Source organism: Vipera berus (genome assembly GCF_964194415.1).
Source record: "Vipera berus genome assembly, chromosome: 5".
NCBI lineage: Eukaryota > Metazoa > Chordata > Lepidosauria > Squamata > Viperidae > Vipera > Vipera berus.
The window spans coordinates 46,466,185-46,489,060 of NC_138207.1; the positions used below are offsets into that span (position 1 = coordinate 46,466,185).

At 39.3% G+C, this 22,876-nt stretch overlaps 1 protein-coding gene across 1 annotated transcript in view; it reads left to right on the forward strand.

Annotated features, from left to right (window-relative positions):
• The window catches only part of SLIT1 (slit guidance ligand 1), a gene marked incomplete at its 5' end in the record, with an annotated part of 156,208 nt that extends 140,532 nt beyond the window's left edge, over positions 1–15,676 (forward strand). The window contains 13 exons of the mRNA XM_081329657.1: positions 1,225–1,296; positions 1,966–2,129; positions 3,549–3,673; positions 4,447–4,544; positions 5,906–6,042; positions 6,885–6,978; positions 7,189–7,326; positions 7,990–8,227; positions 8,344–8,474; positions 8,762–8,916; positions 9,466–9,754; positions 11,084–11,295; positions 12,483–15,676. Of these exons, the coding sequence (XP_081185783.1) occupies positions 1,225–1,296; positions 1,966–2,129; positions 3,549–3,673; positions 4,447–4,544; positions 5,906–6,042; positions 6,885–6,978; positions 7,189–7,326; positions 7,990–8,227; positions 8,344–8,474; positions 8,762–8,916; positions 9,466–9,754; positions 11,084–11,295; positions 12,483–12,721 (2,092 nt within the window). The 3' untranslated portion in view covers positions 12,722–15,676. The remainder of the gene's footprint in view (positions 1–1,224; positions 1,297–1,965; positions 2,130–3,548; positions 3,674–4,446; positions 4,545–5,905; positions 6,043–6,884; positions 6,979–7,188; positions 7,327–7,989; positions 8,228–8,343; positions 8,475–8,761; positions 8,917–9,465; positions 9,755–11,083; positions 11,296–12,482) is intronic.
• Between the last annotated feature and the right edge of the window lie 7,200 nt (positions 15,677–22,876).

Genomic DNA, 22,876 nt, shown 5'->3' on the forward strand with positions numbered 1-22,876 from the left:
CAATCCTGAGCAATGTATACTTCAGTGGAGAAGTATACATTCTTAACACAAGAATGCTGTGCTCTATTAATCTCACTGCTAACATCACATTGTAAGAAAAAACATCTTCAATGTAAGTTCATTTAATAACTGATACTAAAACACTCATCAATAGAAGCACAAATTCTAATGTACTCCAGTATACTGTAGATGAAAAGTAACTGGTCTAGAGGCAGGGAAGACAACCTCTTGATATAAGTTTATGTAAACTAGAACCTACATGTCATTCATGAGGTCAGAAGTAGTGAGGTAATGAAGGTGCGACTACAAAACAGTGATTTATTGAGAATACTATTAGAATAACAGGTACTGCATCATCATGTTTCTATTTCTTCCTGCTATCTCCCTTGTCCTTGCTTTCTAGTTTTCCTCAATCCCAATTATCCCTTCTTTGTCATCAACTTTCCTTTGTCTTCCAAGCACCATTATTGACTGTACTGCACTTTTGTTACTTCTTAAAGGGACCTAGGATTGCCACCTGAGGGAGGAGTAATCTGCTTAGCCTAGCTCAGAGGTTCCTGAATTCTTTTTGTTGCCAAGCTGTATGTCACAGTATCCCAAGGATGCCACAGTGAATTCACTAACCATTGCATTGATCAAGCAGTAAAATATCTGCAAGTTCTCTGGGGCATCCTGGCAAATATTTTGGGAACTGTGGGCCTAGCTAATATATCTTCTCCGCCTCCTCCTCGTCCTCGTCCTCGTCCTCGTCCTCCTCCTCCTCCTCCTCCTCCTCCTCCTCGTCCTCCTCCTCCTCCTCCCCCTCCTCCTCCTCCTCCTTCTCTTCTTCTTCTTCTTCTTCTTCTTCTTCTTCTTCTTCTTCTTCTTCTTCTTCTTCTTCTTCTTCTTCTTCTTCTTCTTCTTCTTCTTCTTCTTCTTCTTCTTCTTCTTCTTCCCAATTTGAATGCCAATGTGTGGTTTAAGAGGGAAAGGGGGAGCAGGCTTAATGGCATTCTGAAGAGCAATAGCACTTAGACTTATATACCACTGCATAGTGCTTAGAGGTTGAGTCAGCATAATCCTGAATTCCTAACATCCCATTAGGTTTACTAATTGTCCATATGTAGGCTTCCAAAGATAATAGACAATGGGAAATCACAACATGAAAAATTAGGACTGTTTCTCCCTCTCAATAATTGGAGCTCTTGTTTGAGCATAAGAACAATTGTCTGTATTTGCATTCAGGTCTCTTCATGGAAATGATATCTCCACTCTCCCTGAAGGGATCTTTGCTGATGTTACCTCCCTATCTCATCTGTGAGTATCTGTATCATTAATATAAACATCTGTTCCCCTTCTTCCAAATAGGGTTGCTAGCATTTTATAGGATGCAACTTGGAGATACAAAGAAGAAAGCACAATTTGTTTACTTTTGTTAATTCTGCTGTGCAAAGATGCTTAGATAGTAATTGCCATGACAAAGTAGTTCCAAAAATTTTGTAGGTAGCAGTGTTCTCATTGTTCTGTAGTGATAGGAACTGATGCAGTGTGGCTTGCTGAAATGTGTTGAAGTTCTTTCTGGCATCTTTCATCATGTATTAGCAGCTTAACTTAATACTCCATTGTGGACCTACAAGGGAAACTAGTTCTTGAACCCTTTGAATTTCCTCCCAAGAAACTGGAATGTGCATGTAATCTGCTGCAGATCAGAAGAATGAAGGACAAAGCTTTCTAGAGCGAGGCTGGGTTAACACATGATTTGTTCATCTATGACTTAGCAAACTGTGATTTATAAATTAGAATTTAGAATAGAATAGATACTATTCAGAATGCAACAATGTTGCAATTTAAAAAATGAAAATAAAAATTGGGTTATTAATCATTTCTGGGACCTCTAGAAGCATTTCTGCAGAGTGACCAGATGAAAGAAAGAGATCTTGCACTTTGAATAATTATACAGACTTTATGATTCTTCCCGCTGTGCAGAGCAATTGGTGCCAACCCCCTGTATTGTGATTGCCACATGCACTGGCTCTCAAGCTGGGTCAAAACTGGCTACAAAGAACCTGGCATTGCCCGTTGTGCTGGTCCTGCGGATATGGAAGGCAAACTTCTGCTCACAACTCCAGCTAAGAAGTTTGAATGCCAGGGTAAGCTACAGAAGCAACAAGGAAAATAAAAGTGCTCCCTAAATATTTTCAAAAAATAGTGGGAAGAACTACAACTGAAAGTTCTGAAGAACAGCATTGCATATAACTGAAGATATCTTGGCTATGTGAACTTTAGTTTGTTCTGCCCAGCTGAGTTGCCTGGGACCCATGTTGGGAAGTGGCATGAATGTTACAAATCTGAGACTGATGAAGTTAATATTGGGCATATGGGGGTGGGGAGAGTGAGTCACTGAATTTGTTAAAATGCACGCAGATGTGATGAAGATGGAATGGGAGAAGTAGATTCTAGTCAAGCCAGTAAAACCAATATCCTACAAGTAGTCCTCAATGTACGACCATTTGGCAATGGTTCAAAATTATGATGACACTGAAAAATGACTTATGATCTTTCTTTGCACTTACAGCTGCCACAGCATTCCCACAATCACACAATTTGCCATTTGAAAGTTTCCCAGATGGTCATTTGCAAGCTTCCCAGCTAAGTCATTGCAGAAGCTGGCAAGTTGCAAGTGGTGTCTCACTTAACAGCCCTGGCAAAATAAGTCATATAATCAGGTGTGGTCATGTGATGCCTCATTTAACGACTGCACAATTTTCTGTTCCCTATTGTGGTTGTAAGTTAAGGATCACTGTATATAGTCCCATGATACTGAAGATTATGAATGAAATGCCCAAAGGATGGGTAAAATGGGGACCCAGATTGTTGGGGGCAATAAGCTGACTTTGTAAAAATGCCATTTGGGGGGGGGGTGTGAAAGCCCTAATAAGCAGGCATATACATACTGTAGAATGAAGGCTATTGCTAAGCACATTGATTTGTGCTTCTTAGATTGTAAGCCACCCTGAGTCTTCGGAGAAGAGCGGGATATAAATGGGATAATAATAATAAAAAAACCAGGCATAGCATTAGCTACATCAGTCTTGTGCCTTATATATGTAATGAGATTATAATTTCCAGAATCCCTAATTACCTTCATAACAGGCCTTGAGTCTGAGCTCTTTCTTCTGTGTATGTCACATCAATGTAGAATTCTTTGAAAAGTTCTTCTACTTTTCCCCGTGAAAACTTATTCCTGTGAAAGAAATTTTGGGGGGGACCCTGCTTTCTTTTGTAGAAACGTAAGACTATTTTGAACACCAAGATTCAGTATTATGCTTAGGAACAAGTGAATGGGTGTTTTTTTCAGCCGTTATTCATTTTTTAAATGTATATATGTGCAAATCACAAATTTGTCAGAGACCCATGGTTTTAGCTGTTGGGAAAAGGGCAATACCTTGGAAGAGATTCTGATCAGGAAGCACACAGACTTTATAGTCAGATATAAGAAATATGTCTTTAGTTATTTCAGTTACATTATCTTAGTCTTATTCATGCAATGCCTTTTTTTATCTGTGTAGGTCCTTCCCCACCAATCATCCAGGCCAAGTGTAACCCCTGTCTCTCTAATCCCTGCCAAAACAGGGGTAGTTGTCAGCAAGATCCTCTGGGCTCCTATCACTGTGTCTGTCCCGATGGTTATAAGGTAAGTAGGGTGGGAGGGTGATGTGATATATATACAGAGTGAGTGCCTGTTACTCGTCCCAGCTTCTGCCAACCTAGCAGTTCGAAAGCACGTAAAAATGCAAGTAGAAAAATAGGGACCACTACGGTGGGAAGGTAACAGCGTTCCGTGCGCCTTTGGCATCTAGTCATGCCGGCCACATGACCACGGAGACGTCCTCGGACAAGCGCTGGCTCTTCGTCTTTGAAACGGAGATGAGCACCGGCCCCCTAGAGTTGGAAACGACTAGCATGCATGTGCGGGGGAACCTTTACCATATATATATATATAAATATAAATCTTATTTCCTGTTTTGGCCTAGCCCAAGGCCATTTACACGCAGGAAATAAGATTTGTCCCATGTCTGTGACTAAGCAAGTGTATTCTGAATGCTTAACAAACACTTAACACATATCCTCCTTGCTTCTTAGGAGAGAAAGAGAGAGAGAGAGAGAGAGAGAGAGAGACTGTGGCCTAGGGGTTAAAACAACTGCTTAAGGCCCAGGTTCGAATCTCAGAAGGGCTGACTGATAAAAACAAATAAGTTTGAAATGATCATATCGGTCTCCCTTTATTCTTTGTTAGCAATCCAAAAAATTTACACAAATATGAGCTGTCACTGTGTGACTACAGCCTGTTGATGGCCTTGGGTTAGGCTGAAACAAGAAATAAGATTTTTTCCGTACACATGTATATATATGTATATATATGTTAGACTGGGTGGTAAACTGTTTTGTGTTATTTCCTTATTCCAGGGCAAATACTGTGACCTATCTTTTGATGGTTGCTCCGGCAGAGTCTGTGAAAATGGTGGGACCTGCCAGCCTCAAGAAGGAGACGGATCCAGCTTTAAGTGAGTGGCAGTTCAAGATTTCAGAAAGAGTCTCTGACCTAAAATGGAAAAAGATCTTGGATAGCTGCAAGAACCTGGGCAGAAACCTATTGCAAAATTGCTGGATGTCAGACTAAAATAAATCCAGCTCCATTTTCTGCCTTAAACCAGAATCAGACACTGAAAAGTATTGGGCAGTATTTATTCAGTGCTAATCATATATACTTGCATTTAGGGGACAGGGGATGTTTTTTGTACATGGTCTAATTCTGCAGGCAATTTAATTCTGTAACTATGGCTTGGGATATGGGAGACAAGCCACTGGAATACATGCATCCCAATGGATTACCAACTGTTTCAGTTTTTTGATACTCTGAACCTCAATGTGCACCCTCCCACTCTCCTCCTCAGAGTACAGTGTGGGTGGCTTTCTGGGAAACATACCATAATTAGTAGCTTGAAATGAATTGCACTCAGTAGAGAAAAAAATGGAGCCCAACCCGATCTGTACATCCAATTTGCCAAACTGCTAAATGGCTTTTCAACATATTACCATATCAACATAGCATCTTTAAAAGCCAGCACATAATGTCCCTTGGGATAACAAACATTTTTCCCTACACATGCTGCTCTGCATTACCCCTTTATAGAAAGATAGCAAGAAGGAACACAAATGTTTTGATCAAGGGCATCAGAGCTGACAACTCACTGCCTTTGTTAGGCAAGGTCACCAGTTTCCCCCCCCCCTATTTTTGCTTCTTTCTCTAAAGTCCACGCAATAGAAATGTAAATGCCACCATATGCAACTCACAGCATACATTTATTCATCTACAATATTCTCCTCTACTTTATGTGAATGTGTATCTGTTTGCAGGTGTGTTATATATAAATTAGTGTATTCTGTGAATTATATTATAGTATTGCCTCATGAAGATTTATGTACCATGTGTAGTCCTCAAACAGAGGTATGGAGGTTGCTTAGAAAACTTAAAAAATAGTTAAAATAATAATCTACAACTTCCCCTTCATTGGAATAAATTTAAGGAAGTTAACTGAAAAATAAATCAGGATTCTCACATTTGTGCTTTTCTCTAGTCTTACCCAAGGGCCCTGCTTTTTCTTTTTGGTTTGTGCTTAAATTGTAAGCCGCCCTGAGTCTTCGGAGAAGGGCGGGATATAAATGGGATTAAAATAAAAATAAATAAATAAAATGGAACACTGAGAGTTATGGAGATACTGAACCCAGTTTCAAGAAAGAAGTATCATCCCTACTTTTCACCTTTCTTGAAATTTAGATAAGGGTATACATTCCAGAACATCGTACAAGAGAATGCTTCCAGACTTTCAATGTATCAAATAGATCTTGTTTTCCTTATTAATAGATGTTCTTGTGTGGATGGATTTGAAGGTCCAAGATGTAATCTGAAAACCAATCATTGCAACAACAGTTGCAAGAATGGGGGCACATGTGTTAATGGGTCCGCTAACCACACATGCTTGTGCCTACCCTTCTATACAGGTATGACTTCAGTTGTAAATTAATGCTGACAGTGGGGGAGTGCAGAGCTTCTGCTTTTATCTCTGAAGGGAGCAAAATCACCACAGTGTCTAAAGGGACCCTACATGTGTTGGGAATGAGGATGTGACATGCACAAAGCAGACTACTCTATGATTTTATTATCCATCCGTTGTTATAAATTGTGTGGATTATGTTGGCTAATGTTAAATCTACCTTTTTTATGTTCAATGTTTCTTTTTAACTTTTTTAAGTGCAGAAAACAGCTAGTGAAAAGATAAGTTGTTCCACTCTCCCCATTATTAATTCTTCAGAATTGCTATAGACATTGAAGATATTTTTTGTTGGCTGGTATCTTACTAAATTTAGCTCTTGGAAAAGGAAGGGAAAGGAGTGAATAGGCTTTCTGGCCTAATAGTCAAAATACTTACATATGATGCTCCTTGTCCTTCTGCATGACCTCCAGAAGTTGAATGTTTCTGCATAATAGTAAAATTCATCTGTTTACTTTAATGTCACAGAATTTACTTATTGTGCATAGCTATCCTGGAACAAAACAGTGAAAAAAATGCAAGCTAACCACCTGAATTGGCCAACATAAAAAGGGGTTAGGGATATTTCAACTTTTGAATGACTGGGTGTTTCCATCTAATAGGTTCAAAAGGTGAACATTTCAGCAATATGTGTTTATGTTCACTAACACTATAATGCAAATAGGAATGCTTAAGGTCAAATATGGGCTTTCCACCTTTCTATGTACCATTTCATTGGGGCAGAATGAGGCATATTCAAGGAGAGACACTATTTGTTATGCTTCTGCCTTATCTCTGTATTTTTTTCCACAGGGACACATTGTGAACAGCTGGTGAATGTATGTTCCCCAGAGCTCAGTCCCTGCCAGCATAATGCCATATGTAGAGTCTCCCTTGATGGACCCAAGTGAGTGAGGGAAAGAGTGGAGTTTGGGAGAAAAAAAGATTTAAAACTAAGTGGAGGGCATGAATGTGTACCAAATAATGTATAATGGAGTTAGGAAAAACCGTTATATTCATTACCTCAGCCATTTCCTGGTTGGTGTACCTTGCTGCTCTTTTGAGCACTAGCCAGGCCACCTCAATGACTGGATCTCATTCCTGTTCCTGCCTCCAGGTGTGAATGTATGCCTGGCTATGCAGGAGATAATTGCAGTACAGACTACAATGATTGCCTAGGCCACCAATGCCAGAACAATGCCAAGTGTTTTGATGAACCAAATGGTTATTCCTGTCTTTGTACTGGCGGTTTCAGGTAAGGATGTTAGATGGAGCTACTGCCAGCATTCATATAATTTCTACAAAAATATCAAGTGTTCTGCTAAGCTCAGGACCAAGGTTTGTCCTTTATTGGATGATTGACCCTCTTCCCACTTGCCTGAAATATTGTCAGGAGAAAGAGTTTGCAAAAAAAATATAAGGTAGTGGTTAGACTTATTAGTAACTAGCTGTTTCCAGGTTGGCTTCACTACCCTTGCAAGATGGAGATCCTGCAGCATCTAATATTTCATGTGCTTTCAGCAACGGGTTGATCACAATGCCATCTGTGTAGGTGTTTGTTTGAAATCTTATCCAACTTGATTCAAGTAGCAGTGTACAAAAATAGATGTCACAGCATTATCCTTCCACTATGGTTGGACCTTATTTTTATTTACTCAGGAAATAACAGACAGCAAGTTAACCAACAAAGCTGAGTGCTTGGAATGCAAATTATATAATTACTTGAATAAGGAGAAAACATTCATAACATTTATACACCTGGGTGACGCCAATGGTGGTTTAGGAGATGCTGAAAATGAGGAATCAATTTAGAACATTGGAATGAAAGAGAACACATCCTGCTTCCAAAAATGTATCAATTTCAATAGCTGATTCTGGCAATAAACTTATGCCCTATTGTATGCTTGCTTCATTCTAGTGGTCAGCTCTGTGAGATCCCACCTCATGGCTCCTTTCAGTCCAGTCCCTGTGAGAGGGTTGAGTGCCAGAATGGTGCCAACTGTGTGGAGTTAGGCAATCGTGCCTTATGCCAATGCCTTCCGGGCTTTGGAGGGCTCAAATGTGAGAAGCTACTGAGTGTCAATTTTGTGGATAGGGACACATACCTACAATTCACGGACTTACAGAATTGGCCCACTGCCAATATTACTCTGCAGGTAAAAAAGATTTAAATCTCTGTCCCAACCCTCCAAGAAGAACCATTATCTATTTTCCTGAATAGAGTTGGTTTTTCTATCTGTTATTTTTTTCCCCACTCTCTTGTTCTCTGCAGGTCTCCACAGCTGAAGATAATGGGATTCTCTTGTATAATGGGGACACTGACCACATGGCAGTGGAACTTTATCAAGGCCATGTGCGTGTCAGCTATGATCCAGGCAGTTACCCTAGCTCAGCTCTTTACAGGTAGCTCTATCTTTGATTTCTCATTCAAACTAAGGGCAGTTTGATGGAATGTGAGCAAATTTGTCTGCATGACCCTGCAATCTGCACACTGACTTTTGGGGGAGAGGGAGACATGCTAAGGTTTAGATCAGGGTCCAACAACGTATTGTTGACAGTTGATGTAGAAAGCAGAGTGGTCTTTAAAGAAGTGTTGAATGAATGTTGGGTGGGCAAGTTTGACTGTAGATGTTAGATGTCGTGAAAAGGGTGTATACAAGAGCTCATCCGATCTCTTTCTTTTCTCCCAGTGCAGAGACCATCAATGACGGACAGTTCCATACAGTGGAACTGGTGACATTTGAGCGGATGGTAAACCTATCTATTGATGGAGGCGATCCCATGACCATGGATAGCTTTGGCAAGGCCCACACTCTGAATTCTGAGGCTCCACTCTATGTGGGGGGTAGGACTGCAATCTCTGTTGGGGAACAGGGAAGCAATATCCTGCTGAAACCAGAGAGAGCATCAGTTTTTTCCAACACTTCCACACTTTTACAAGGAGGCTACCATATGGACTAGGAGGTTCTAATAATTCTTAGTTTGGACCATTTATATACTATTAATTAGGAGGAGGAGGAAGAGAAGACATTCTTTCTTTCTCCTTTTGTGAACAGAGGCCAGTATGTAGAGAGTCAAGGAGAGAAGAGGTCCCCTGGCTGGTGGAACAAAATAGTGTAATTGTCTGGGCTCAGTATTCCCTAAATTGACGTGTCTGGCTTTAACATTTTTCTACAATATACTAGGCCAGCCTTCTCCAACTTGCTATGCTCCAGATAATTTATGAAGTTAACTAAATTGCAATCCCAGCATGTTTAAAGTGTATCAGTTTGGGAAAAGGGGAGGCTAAGGCTTTTAAAGTTTATTTCCTTCCATCAGTCATGATCTTACCAGCATCCTGATCTCCTTTTCTTTTTCCCTGCCTGATGTTGCTCCTATGGGCCTCTCCCACCAGGCATGCCAGTGGATGTGAATTCTGCTGCCTTCCGAGTTTGGCAAATCTTGAATGGTTCCAGCTTCCACGGATGTATCCGCAATTTATACATCAACAATGAATTACAAGACTTTACTAAAACTCAGATGAAACCAGGAGTTGTGCCTGGTTGTGAACCTTGCCGCAAGCTCTATTGCATGCATGGCATTTGCCAACCCAACACTGCTCATGGACCCATTTGTTACTGTGATTCAGGCTGGACTGGGCCCCATTGTGACCAGCCCATTACTAACCCTTGCCAGGGACACAAGTAAGTACAAGTGTTAAAATTCTTTTCTGCTAGAACTGGGGAACAAAAACTTTTTTTGGGGGGGGAGGCATATGTGAAAGAGCAAATGTGGAACTATGGAGAACACTAACAGGACCTTGCCTATCCATAGCTGCTATGACATATGAGGCCAGTCATAAAATATCCAGAAGACAAACGAATCCTGGATATGCTCTTATCTTCCCAAAGGGCCCTTTAGTAATGGGCTTTGATATGTGTGAAAAGAAAGTCTGCTTATTGCAGCCATTGTATACCAGTTCAGCCAACAAAATCTGGAACATTTTGGTTCTGAGTTTTAACAGAAGATGCTAGAGGTAGTTCCATTATCTTATGGTATTCTAAGTTCTAATTTCGTTTTGTTTTAATTAGGAGAACTTATAAAGAAAATCAGGTGGTCAGAAAATGCGGTTGGCACTAAGAAGTGTAGGAGGGCATATTAGAACCAGTTTGATCTAATAGTTAAAGCACCAGGCTAGAAAACAGAAGACCGTGAGTTCTAGTCCCACCTTAGCCCTGAAAGCCATCTGGGTGACCTTGGGCCAGTCATTCTCTTTCAGCCCAACTCACCTCACAGGGTTGTTGCTGTGGGGAAAAAATAGGAGAAGGAAAGTCTGTTGAATAAGTTTGCTGCCTGGAGTTATTTGTAAAATAAATAAATAGATAGATAGATAAATAAATATTTATTTATAGGTAAAGGTAAAGGTAAAGATTCCCCCGCACATGTGTGCTAGTCGTTTCCGACTCTAGGGGCCGGTGCTCATCTCCGTTTCATAGCCGAAGAGCCAGCGCTTGTCCGAGGACATCTCCGTGGTCATGTGGCCGGCATGACTAGACGCCAAAGGCGCACGGAACGCTGTTACCTTCCCACCGTAGTGGTCCCTATTTTTCTACTTGCATTTTTACATGCTTTCGAACTGCTAGGTGGGCAGAAGCTGGGACGAGTAACAGGTGCTCACTCTGCTACGCGGCACTCGGGATTCGACCCGCCAAACTGCCGACCTTCCGATCGACAAGCTCAGCGTCCTAACCCACTGAGCCACCGCGTCCCTTTATTTATACAAATAGATAAATAAATATTACTCTTCATTGCTTTCCTTGGCTTGAAACTATCCATGCAAATCACTCATTGCAATGCTGTGAGCAAAAAACGTGTATTGAGTGTGTTTTCATTGCTGAAAGATCTACTGCGTACATGGATCTCTAAATTACCAATTGTCTCTGATTCAGGATAGTGGGGAGAGTTGAAAAGAGGCACTGGCCTAAGTGCAGTTACATGTATCTACTTAGCTTTATGTCCCACTTTATCTTCAGGTGTGAACATGGAATCTGCATGCCTCTTGATGCACTTTCCTATAGTTGCCAGTGCCAAGACGGTTACAAAGGAGCCTTGTGCAACCAGGAAGTTGAACTGCGCAACCCATGCAAGAGCCTGGAGTGTGTTCATGGTCAGTGTCAGATCTCAGATGCAGGAGAGGCCTACTGTGAATGCAACTCAGGATTTGATGGAGATCTCTGTGATCAAGGTCAGAAATATTTCCATTTCCATATGTGTTGACTATTAATTACTAATGACACTAAGGCAGACATGTCAAAGTCGCAACATCATGTGACATCGCGCAATGTATCGGAGCTTTTTTGCCATTGCCTGCAGTGGGGTGGGCATGGCATTGTATGATGAAACTGGCCTACGGGCTGGCAGTTTGACACCCCTGCACTAAGGGAATTTCCCATCTGTGCAAAAAGTTAAGTTCATATTTTTTTCTGGCAAGTCATATTAACCCAGTCCTCTGTGAATGATGGAAAACTTACTCAGGAATCAACTTCCTCCTGGAAATGGATATTCTAGCAAGTAAAATATTGCTTCTCTCAGACTATAGGAAAGCTTCTTGGCGTGTCAGCTGCAGCATAAGTAGTCTCTGTAAGCAGCTTTGTCCAATCATGGTGGCTATAAGTGACTTCAATAATGAAGGAACATGAGCAATACAGCCACGATTCCCAATGTTTAAAATTTGGAATGATTCTTAACTGTCAACAATATTATATCTTCTATTTCCATTGGAGAAAGCAGAGGCATTTCCACACACTATTTTTTAGAAGTGCCTTTCTCAACCTGTCTCTAACCTATCAAAAGGCTCAACAAAAACAAGTCCCTCCTTTAAAGTAAGACAAATACCAGAACATTATTTTAGCTCCTCTTTACTAAAATCCCTCATTTCATGATGATAATGATTATGACAATGAAAACGTCTATAACCGTGGTGGCGAACCTATGGCTCAGGTGCCAAAGGTGGCACACAGAACCCTCTCTTTGGCCATGCACACCATCGCCCCAGGCCTAGGCCATAAGCTGGGTTTTATAAAACCTTTTCGCTTTAGGCCTCTGCCGTGTGCAAAAAAAAAAAAGGTTCAATCAATTTCAACTTCTCGCGGGGAAAAAAAGATCTCGCAAAGCTGGAATTGATTGATTGAACTTTTTAGTCACACCCAGTCTGCGGTTACCACAGCAGCCACACCCACCCAATGGGCCATGCCCACCCAATTGGCCACATCTACCCAATGGGCCATATCCCCCCCGGCACCCGATGATACATAAGTGGGTTTTGGATTGCATTTTGGGCACTCTGTCTCTAAAAGGTTCACCATAACTGGTCTATAATATGATGACCTTAATTTAAGTCATCCTTTTGCCTGACATTTCTGTTTTTCCCAGAATCAGAGTGTCGGGGAGAGGCTGTGCGAGATTTCCATCAAGTCCAGCGAGGTTATGCTATTTGCCAGACAACACGCCCAGTCTCCTGGATGGAGTGCCAGGGATCCTGCCCGGGACTAGGCTGCTGTGGAGGACTGCGTCTTAAGCGCAAGAAATATACCTTTGAGTGCAGCGATGGCTCATCCTTTGTGGAGGAAGTGGAAAAACCTAGCAAATGTGGCTGTTCCCATTGCATGTAGTCTCTGGTGAGGGGCAGGCCATGGCCAGAGACCTAGAAGTGAGACCTGTCCTTGCAGAAGCCTTGGGAACAGTCTGGAATCTGAGCAGTTCTTTTATTGTGGTCATGGTGGTTATTCAGGACAGAAGAGACAAAGGTGTAGATAAAAGCGGTTTGTTTGTTGTTTTTTGCTGGCAAATCCAGCTGAACAGATGTATTTATATCCAGCACGGATTCTACCTGGGCCACTGATTGGGCACAGCATGGATTCTTATTGAAGATCTCTACAACTGTTTGTGCTGCCCAATGCAATGTCCTAAGAACCATGCCCATGGGTCATGCCTGGCCTCAGGAACCAGTCATTTTGTATCTTTTGTACCTTAACTGGAATCTCCTAGCTACACCATGCCTTTTTTCCCCTTCTGTTAGCAAATTCTACTTTTTCTCTTATCAAGTAGCTTCTCTTATTCTCTGTTCATGGTAACTTCATCTTCTGTTAAATGAGGCTAAATTGCAAGCAGTACAGAGACCAGGAGCAAAGGGAACATTATTACAAGACTAGAAAAGAAAAGAAAAAAATTCTTAAGAAATTGAGGAAGGAATTGTTGCTGCCTACAACTTAATGGTTATAAGACACTGAGGAATAAAAACAACTTAGACATGCAATTGCATTGTAGTCATTACTTGAAAGCTGCCTCCATTTATTAATAATAAAAAAACAGAATGGCTAAACCACTGGCATTACTATTGCTGTACTGTTGCAATTTGATGCCAACTTATTCAGAAGTAAAGCCTACTCAATTCCATGGAATTTAATTTCTAAATAAGATTAAGATGTGATTACATGAAGGCTAAAGAATCTGGGCTACAAACTTCAGGTCTGCTGACAGGAAGAAAAAGGACTACATCCAATCCTTGTTGCAAATTCTCCAATTGCCATGATCGTTTCTTTGATTCCTTACTTTTATCACAGTCTTCTTCTATATCATAAAATCATTTTTTTGCTACATATCACTTGATTATTGTAACAAATAAGTTTGCACTGATGGAAGATGTCAGTTCTACCGTCCACTGTTATGACCTCTAGAATAAACTTGTTCACATCAATCATTATTCATGGAAGGAAGATGAACAGCATGTATCTCTTGCATTCAGCTTATTGTATTATTTTTCAGTCCTGCAATTGGATGCAGCAGGCCTCCCCATAAAATAGAACATTTCTTCTTCTGTAAATGAGAGAGGAATGAGATTGGGACTTTGCTATATCCAGTGGGAATAAGATGGAGCAAGGCATTTAAAATAAAATAAGCTGAGATGTCTTCTTTCTGTCTTCAAATCCCTGCTTGAGAGAAGGCTTTTGTGGAGGACTTTAACAGCAGGAACAATTGCTCAAGGTTTCATTTCAGTAAATGAATTTTGTTTGTACAGCTTACAATTAGTTGACACATACAAGTAATATTAGTAGCTTTAAGTTACAAAAACAAACTAGATTTTCTGTATTACTGTAGACACAAATTTTTACAAAAATTGGCCTTCTCTTTCACACACACAGACACAAATTAAGAAATACACTTGCAGCTTATTTGCATAATTTGTTTTGCTGCTGGTTGGGAAAAGCAAGGCTATCTATTAGACATCAGGGCTGCTAGTTCCAGATTATGTTGTGATTATTTTCTGTCATGTTGTAGCTAACCTCAGGGAGTTCTAAGGCCAAAAGCTTTCCAAGCCGATTTGTTTCTTGGCACATTGGTTGGCAAAATGACATTCTTTCTTGTTGAATTTTTCTCCATTCAAATTGTTAATGCATCTAGAGGTGTCGTATGCCATTGATTCTTTTCTCAGGATGCCAGAACCAAGAGAGTTCCTGCATTTCGCTGGTGGTTGCCTGGTCATAAGGCAGATGGCTTGGACTTTTAAAGCAGTCCCTATTCACCCTATCAGTGTGAGAGCTTTCTGCTGTGGCATTTTGTACATCTGTGTTCACCCCCAGTTCACCATGTTGTCCTGACGCTGCCACTCATGATTGACTATTTTTTTATCATACTTATATAGGTAGTCCTCAGCTCACAACCACAACTGAACCCCAAATTTCTGTTGCTAAGTGAAACATTTGTTAAGTGAGCTTTGCCCCATTTTAGGACTTTTCTTGCCATACTTGTTAAGTGAATCATTGCAATTGGTAAATTAGTAATACGGTTGCTAAGTAAAACTGGCTTCCCCATTGACGTTGCTTGTCAAAAGGTCGCAAAAGGGGATCACATGACCCCAGGACACTGCAACCATCATAAATATGAGTCAGTCACCAAGCATTTGAATTTTGATCATGTGACCATGGGGATGCTGCACTGGTCATAAGTGTGAAAAACGGTCATAAGTCTCCTTTTTCAGGGACGTTGTAACTTTGAATGGTCACTAAATGAACTTTGTAAGTCGAGGACTACCCGTATTGCAGCTAACCAGTATATCTGTAGGCTATCCCACTATTTGCCATTGTGGGTGCATCCCTATCTTTCCATGTAGGGATCCTACTGATAGAAAATATTTATCCTTTTCCAGCTTTTGAAATCTCATCAGATAATAGACATAAAAAAAACAACCCTGCTGGACTGAGAAAAGGCCCCCTTTGGCGCAGCATTTTGTTTCTCACAGGGGCTACCCAGATATAACTGGATGCTTGGAAGTAGGAAATGGAGATACCGGATGCACCTTTCCGGCATTGTTCCCCTGCAGCTGATTAGATATCTAAAGGCCTGCTTCCCATGCCCTGGAAGTAACCTTGGGACCTGACACTAATTCCCTCTAATCTGTTCTCCATAAATTATCTTATCACCTTTATAGCACCGTGATGTCACATTCTTTTAAGTCACCTTGAGGGCTTATTCAAATATTAAATAAGCTCTTGGTAGGCATTATCCTGCAGCAGCCTTGCAAGAATGCAGTTATTAAGCGATCACAATCTGATGTGAGCTTTGAGGCCTTAAACTCTACCAATGTTCTTGTTTCCAAGACAACCTCAGCCAGGTGTCATTTGAAACTTATGACTTTTTTTTTTTTAACAAGAGGTTCCGCTGGAAAGGTAAAACTCCTTGGCACTAGCTTGAGAGCATGTGACACGTGCAATCTCAAGGTAACGGTTTCTAAAACATCAGATTTTATTGTACAGCAATTTCAGTAAGATACTCCCAAGGGTGAAATAGTGCATAAGTGTATGCATGGCATCCATTAAACTGACAGTAATAAAGAAATAGCAGTAATAAAGACATCTACTTCCCGTGGGGACATGCAGGAAGCTACTGAGTCTTTGCAGAATCTTGTTTTTCAAGGTACATATGAGTTATCTGTTTGTGAGTTTGTACCTACACTCCGTGGTTTACTTTGGGACCTGTGCTATTGCTTGCTGAGAGAAAGTGGGTGAGTGGAATAAAACAGGTTTATTCTGCTATGGCTCTTTTGAGATTTGCTTACATGTAAATGATAACCAAGTTAAGGCCAAATTTATTTTATTTATTTTAATTTTAATTCCATTTATATCCCGCCCTTCTCCGAAGACTCAGGGCGGCTTACAAGCTTAGCAGTAGCCTTCATTCTATGTATATGCCTGCTTATTAGGGCTTTCACACCTCCCCCCAAGCGGCATTATTACAAAGTCAGCTTAATTGCCCCCAACAATCTGGGTCCTCATTTTACCTACCTCGGAAGGATGGAAGGCTGAGTCAACCTTGAGCCTGGTGGGATGCGAACCTGCACTAATTGCAGGCAGCTGGTGTTACTTAAGGAGGCATTAGCCCACTGCTCCACCAAGGCTTACAATACATGTAAATCATGTATTCAAATCAGATTTGAATACATGATTTACAGATTTACGTTTTAATCACTACTCGTATGCTTCCCAATATTTTTCATTTTTATTTTAGAAACTGAAAAAAAGTTAAATGTATTTTTTTTCTTACTCAGAAAGTGCAACTTTTGAACTTTTAGGGCAATGACACGAAATATATAACTTTTTTTAATGATTTCCTATTTCTAATGGTAAACATTAGAATCTACAGAATAGCTTATTTCTGAATTTGTACACTATATCTGCCAATGCAATACATAAGACATATGTTTGAATAAACAAAATGATATTGGATCATGCTTATATGCTTAAATTTAGCTGATTATGGCCAACTCACCCTCCACGCTACATATACACTAAGAAATGTTGGCTTCAACTCTCATAGTTTTCATCTAACACCTCCTTTGATCACAATATGAGTCAAAGCCTGGAATGGATTTGAAATAAAAAAAAAATGTGTTTCTTTCTCTACTTTTTTCTAATTTTTCTACGCTGCACAATTCCTTAACTCAGATTACTGGCTCTTTAAACTTGTGAAGCAATGGCGTCTCACTAAACTCTGCATTTGAAAATTGTACTAAGCTTTGTATCAACATTATTGAATACAATACTTTTGGTGTCCCAACAGTCTAATCAGTGCCACATTTGAATGATCATGTTTTGTAAGCTAACATTCTCCTTTATACAGTATACTTTCTTTAGAGCAGCAGTCTTGTTATAGATTTTGAAAAAGTAGTTTGTGATTTTTCATGGGATGATAACATTAATTTAATCAGAGACATGAAACTAATCATCTCTCTCTGTAACAAATATGTGCCATCCTCCAATGCCTATAATGGTTGTCCAAGTAAAATATGCTGTTGTTTCCTAAGGAAAAGATCAAAATGGTGAATGTTCCTCTTGTTTGATGGGAGTACTTTTTGTCACCCAATCCCTGCTGCTTCTTGATGGGAAACAAAGAAAAATAGATATGATGGATTCAACATATTTGTTTCAATACTCTCTCTCCTTCCTAACCAAAACAGGAAACAATAGGCTGAAAATTCCAGTTAATAAAATCAGAGTTGTTATTCCTCTGCCTTTTAGTTATACAACCTCTATTATGTGTGTGTAGGCATGCATGTATGCATGCCAATTTGGTGTAGCAGTTAACGTACCAGGTTAGAAGTCACCTGTAGCAATCTTTTTCCACCCTTGGAAGATAGAAATGGCAAACCACTTTTAAAGATATAGCCAAAAATATATTGTGTGGACTCATCCAAGCAATTCCAGGAGTTGAGAATGACTTGAAGGTACTATATACACAAGTATCTTTGCAGCACTGTTCATACATTCATACACTGTTTTCATACATTCCTGCTTTTGTTCCTTGATCTATACAATGCATCCATGCAAGTGTGTCTAGCATTTACACATGCAATAGATCTGCTTTTTTAAAAAAGTATTTTAATATTTTAGCTAAGATTTATGTTTCAATTGACAAAACTCCTGGTTTTTGGTCTCATAAGCTGAAAAGATTATATTGGAAAATTAAAGAACTACTTTTACATTATTCTTACAAAAGAAAAAAAAGAAAAAGCATGTGCCCTATTTGAAACTTGAAATCAGTAGAAAAGATATTTGCATCATTTGGACATATATTGCAAAAATTACCAGGCTGGATTTTCAAGACTGGATTTTATTACATTCTGCTTTTATTTTAGACCATAGTGAAACACCAGCATGAGAATTGTAAGAAAGTCCATTTCTGGCTTAATATTTCTATTACCACTTAGCCTTGTGACTTAATTATTGCTATAATTCTGAAGGGTGGGGGAAGGTGGTTTACTGGGGAGGAGTGAGCTGTAAGAAGTTAGCAATTATCTCTTAACTCTTGTCCAGTGTTTGACATGGAGATAGCAGCAGTGACATTTAAGACACCTCAGGTAGGCAGCAGTGCCAAGGGGAGGGGGAAATATCATCTACACACAGGTAATCCTTGATTTACAACAGTTCATTTAATGACTGTTTAAAGTTACAACAGCAATGGAAAAAAATATTATGACCCTTTTTCATACTTGGGCCAGCCCATCTTCCTCTGGTGTGCCCATGCATTTTGACTATAATTTCCAAAATGTCCAAGCAGCAGAGTTAAAACCTCTGCAGATTTTCAGCTTTCCTCAGGATTTTGATAGTTATTTCTCCATTACTATAATTGTCTCTATAATCTCCACCAATAAAATGAAGCCAGGTAAAGGAGTGGCTGTTTTAAAACTCATGGTTAAATTGGGGGATACAATTAACAAAGAAGATATTGGCAAGCATTTCTGATTTTTCAAAGGTTCAATGTCTGGTGTATCCACTACAACTGTGTCTCAAAATAGCCACTGAAATTGATAATCAGCTCAGTTTTCCATTAATCAGCTGAACAAAACTTGTGAAACAATAGTGAATTATGGACCATGGCTTGAAAATATTTATATTAAACTTCATCACACCACACCAGTGCTGACATTTTAAAAAGTTTAATAAGCTGCAATAAAATAAGGACCCATGGAGTACATAGAGTCCATCACAATGCATAAAAGAAACAAAGCTGCACAGAAAAAAGGTAAAAGGAATAAATCATTTTCCATTGGTTAGTCAAGGAAATAACAGACACGCACAAGTATGATACAATTTCCATGGTAAAATAGCCCTAGCTGTTATAGGTTTATGAATTACTGGAAAGAAACTGAGTATTACCTTTTATATACATTTAAAATGTTCTTCAGATGAGGTATATAACCATTATCTAATGACACATTTTAACCAGCAATACACAACAGACACATTCTTCTCCTAACATCACAGCATCCAGTGCCCTGAAGAGAAGGATATACAACCAAACCCTTCCAAAATACTACTTATCATACGTTGGGTTTGGATGACAATATCAAGCTGGTCAAACATGGGGAGGAAAAATCCCCATAATTGATTCTTGAGATGGGATAGAAAGGACTGCTTTGGATAAAGAAATAAAGAGACAATGAGTGGATAATAAAACGAATATAAATTAATGCATAGAATGTAAAATTGCCAAATGTATTTGTTGGCTTGTTGAGTGCAAGACATTGACAAGGGCTCATTGAACTTTTTCCCCAAGCTTTCACGTACCCTATTGGAAAATAAAATGATTGCAGGTTAGAAGCCTGCTCCCTATGCTAAACCTCCTGTAGCAACTTTGTAAGAGAATTGAAGATATTATGAACAAGGCAGGAGGTAAATTTCTGGATAGCAGAAAGTGGAGCAAGAATTAGCAGAAAGGAGCTACATATAGGATTATGCCTCAAGACAGACAACTAATAGATTTCCAGAAAGAAGATTGGAGCAAGCATTCCCAACAGCCCAAAGCACATGAAAATTATACACTTAGGAATGTCCACACAATCCCATCAAAATAATTATCAAACAAAAGAGACTGATATCCTAAATAGGATAGAGTGATCTAAGGAGTATTAAGAGAGAGGGACTAGAGAACATAAAAGTGTGTTTCAAAGAAATAAAATAACTTCTAGAGCCCAGAAAAATGGGACCTAAACTCAACGCAGCAGCTGAAGATTTGGAGTGAGATTAAGAATTGACAACAATCAGCTGCAAATGACAGAAAGCACCCCGACATTCCCCATATGTGCCACTGCTACCCCACCCCCACCCAGCTTCTAATAAAACCTCCTTTTATTCACTATCCCTGAGTCCATATCCCCAATCAATACATTTCTTCTGGATTGCCAGTTATTCCCTGCGATGATGCCCAAACACGGAGTAAGACTGAAACATAAGCTGTTTCTTTCTTTAGGTGGCAAGACCACTGAAGAGAAGCAGGCTTTACTGAGACATGCACACCCAGGCATATGGCCACCCATATGCCATTTTATCACAAGAAACATTATTACTAGAATTCTTATTGCTTTCAAGTGCTGTGCCTAAAAGTGCACGTGACCAAGCAGGTTTCCAAAGAACTGTGCTCAACAGTTGAATTTTCAAGTCACTTCCACAGAAGCAAAAAACAAACAAACCACCATGTCATGCTTTCAATCCATTTGATGTAGCTTTTACAGAGATGGTCAGCCTATGTCTGTGCTATTCTCACTTTAGCCTGAAGGTTTTAAGAATTTTAATAGCTGAATTCCTGTCTATTATATACACAGCATTTGTTCTAATGCAAAATGTAGTCTCTAATGGTTTTATAATGCTTAATATAAAGATTTCTGTATTAGAGGTGTTGACTTTAACATAAAGGAATATTTAATGATGAGTGTGAAATATTTAGCCCAAGCACAGGCTTACATCTCGGTAAGATTCTAGGATTTTGATTTTGCAGCATAAATTCCAGACCATATGACAGTCCTTCTGTTTAATGCTATTTGAAGTTTGAAACATGCCTTTATTTTAAAAAAAATACCACCACCTTTCTATAATATTGCAAACAGCACTCCTGAGACTTGTCAGCACAAAATACAGGAAATAAATATTTTAAAACTATTTCTATTTACATTATTTTTCTTCCATTTTGTGACTACCTAGGGAGAAAAGGCAGAATTTATCCTGCACCTAGGAAAGCATTTTAATCTCTAGCCAGATGCTGTGTAAATTACACACACACACACACACACATATATATATTCACATTACAGTTGAATGTAATGCAAACACACACACACTTTTGAAACTTTTGATAGCAATGTAGTTATTTAGGTAAATGATTACATACATGCCAGAAAAATCATTCAGACTCCATCCATTTCTAATTATTTAGGAAGCCTGCTAAAAAAAACACAAGCTTTTAAAGAAGAGAAGAGTTTACTTTCAATGCAAACGTGGAACTCCTGAGACTTTCCTAAGATAAGTATTCTGCAGCCCCTTGGATAAATGCAGAAAAAAAACCCTCTTTTTGTTCACCTATTCAGTTCTTTCCAAAGACTGGGATAGGCAGACATTGTTTAATATTATTAAAAGGACCTGTTGCAGGATATAAGCTGTTCCAAAAAAAGTTAGTCCTTTATGAGTGGTCACTTAACAACTGTTTGAAGTTATGACAGATTCAAAAAAAGAAGTTACTTATGTCTGTTCTAGTAGTTACAATTGATGCAGCACCCCTGCAGTCGTATGATCACATTTCAGGCACTTGGCAAATGGATTGCACTTATAACCAGTTGCCATGTCCCATATTCGCATGATCATGTTTTGCAATTACTTTGCATCTTCGTGCAAAAAGTTTCCATCAGATAAAATGAGTTCACACTTATGACTTTGCTTAATAGCCATATGGTTCATTTAACAACTATGGTGACTCACTTAATGACCTGGGAAAAATGGTTGTAAAATCAATTCTGGTCACGTGGTGCCTCAACTTATGACTTCAATGGCTTACTAAGAAAGTTCCAGTCCACTGTAGTTGTAAGTGAAGGATTAGCTATACAACTGTCTTTTGCGATTTTGTGAATGTCAATGGTCCTCAAATGGCTCTCCAGATGTTTTGAAATTGTACCCAAGGAGCTTACTACTATCGGTACTATCTATGTTTTCTTTTGTTAGAATTATTCTATTTCTTTTTGCAGTTCTTTGTATTTTATGATTTTTCCAGTTCATTATTATTATTTCAAAGTCAAACCATATACATGTTGAGAATATGTGTTTGACAGGATGAAAGAAAAAGCCATAATCAGAGAAAAGTGAGTGCTCCAATTGTTGTGGAAGTTACTGTTATTTACAAAGGTGTGAAGGTGCAATTCCTCACTTCATATACTACATGAGTTTAAGCTGTTCCGTATAGCCATTGCTAGAAACTACTGAATACATTAGCAGGTCCAACCACAAAGCATCAAGAATAGGATTACTAAGAGAGAACGGAAGCATGCCAGTCGGAAGAATTGTAGACAGACAAAGAAAAAGACGACAACAAGAGGAATAAGATACAAATATGATAAAAGCCAAACAACAGGACAGGTTTGGGGATTTTTTTCTATGGTAATCGGAACCTTACATACCTAATATCTATTAGATGGGGGAAAGGTAAAATGTTCACAATAGAATGCAAGGCACATAATTAAATCCTGTAGTTTCCAAAAGAAGTCTGACCCAGCAATAGTACAAGCCAAGTTTCAAAATTCATTTTAATGAAGAGACTCGAATGTCAAAAAAGAAGTGTTTTGAAGGACATCCCAAGGAACTCTTAAAAAAGGGTATTTGAATATTAGAGTCTCAGCATCTCTGCCAGGTATGAACTGAGTGTCACTGGGACTGAGGCACAGAGCACTATCTTCCAATTAGATAATACTTTGTTTTCTTTTATCTCAAGACTTGTTAGCTCTCTATACC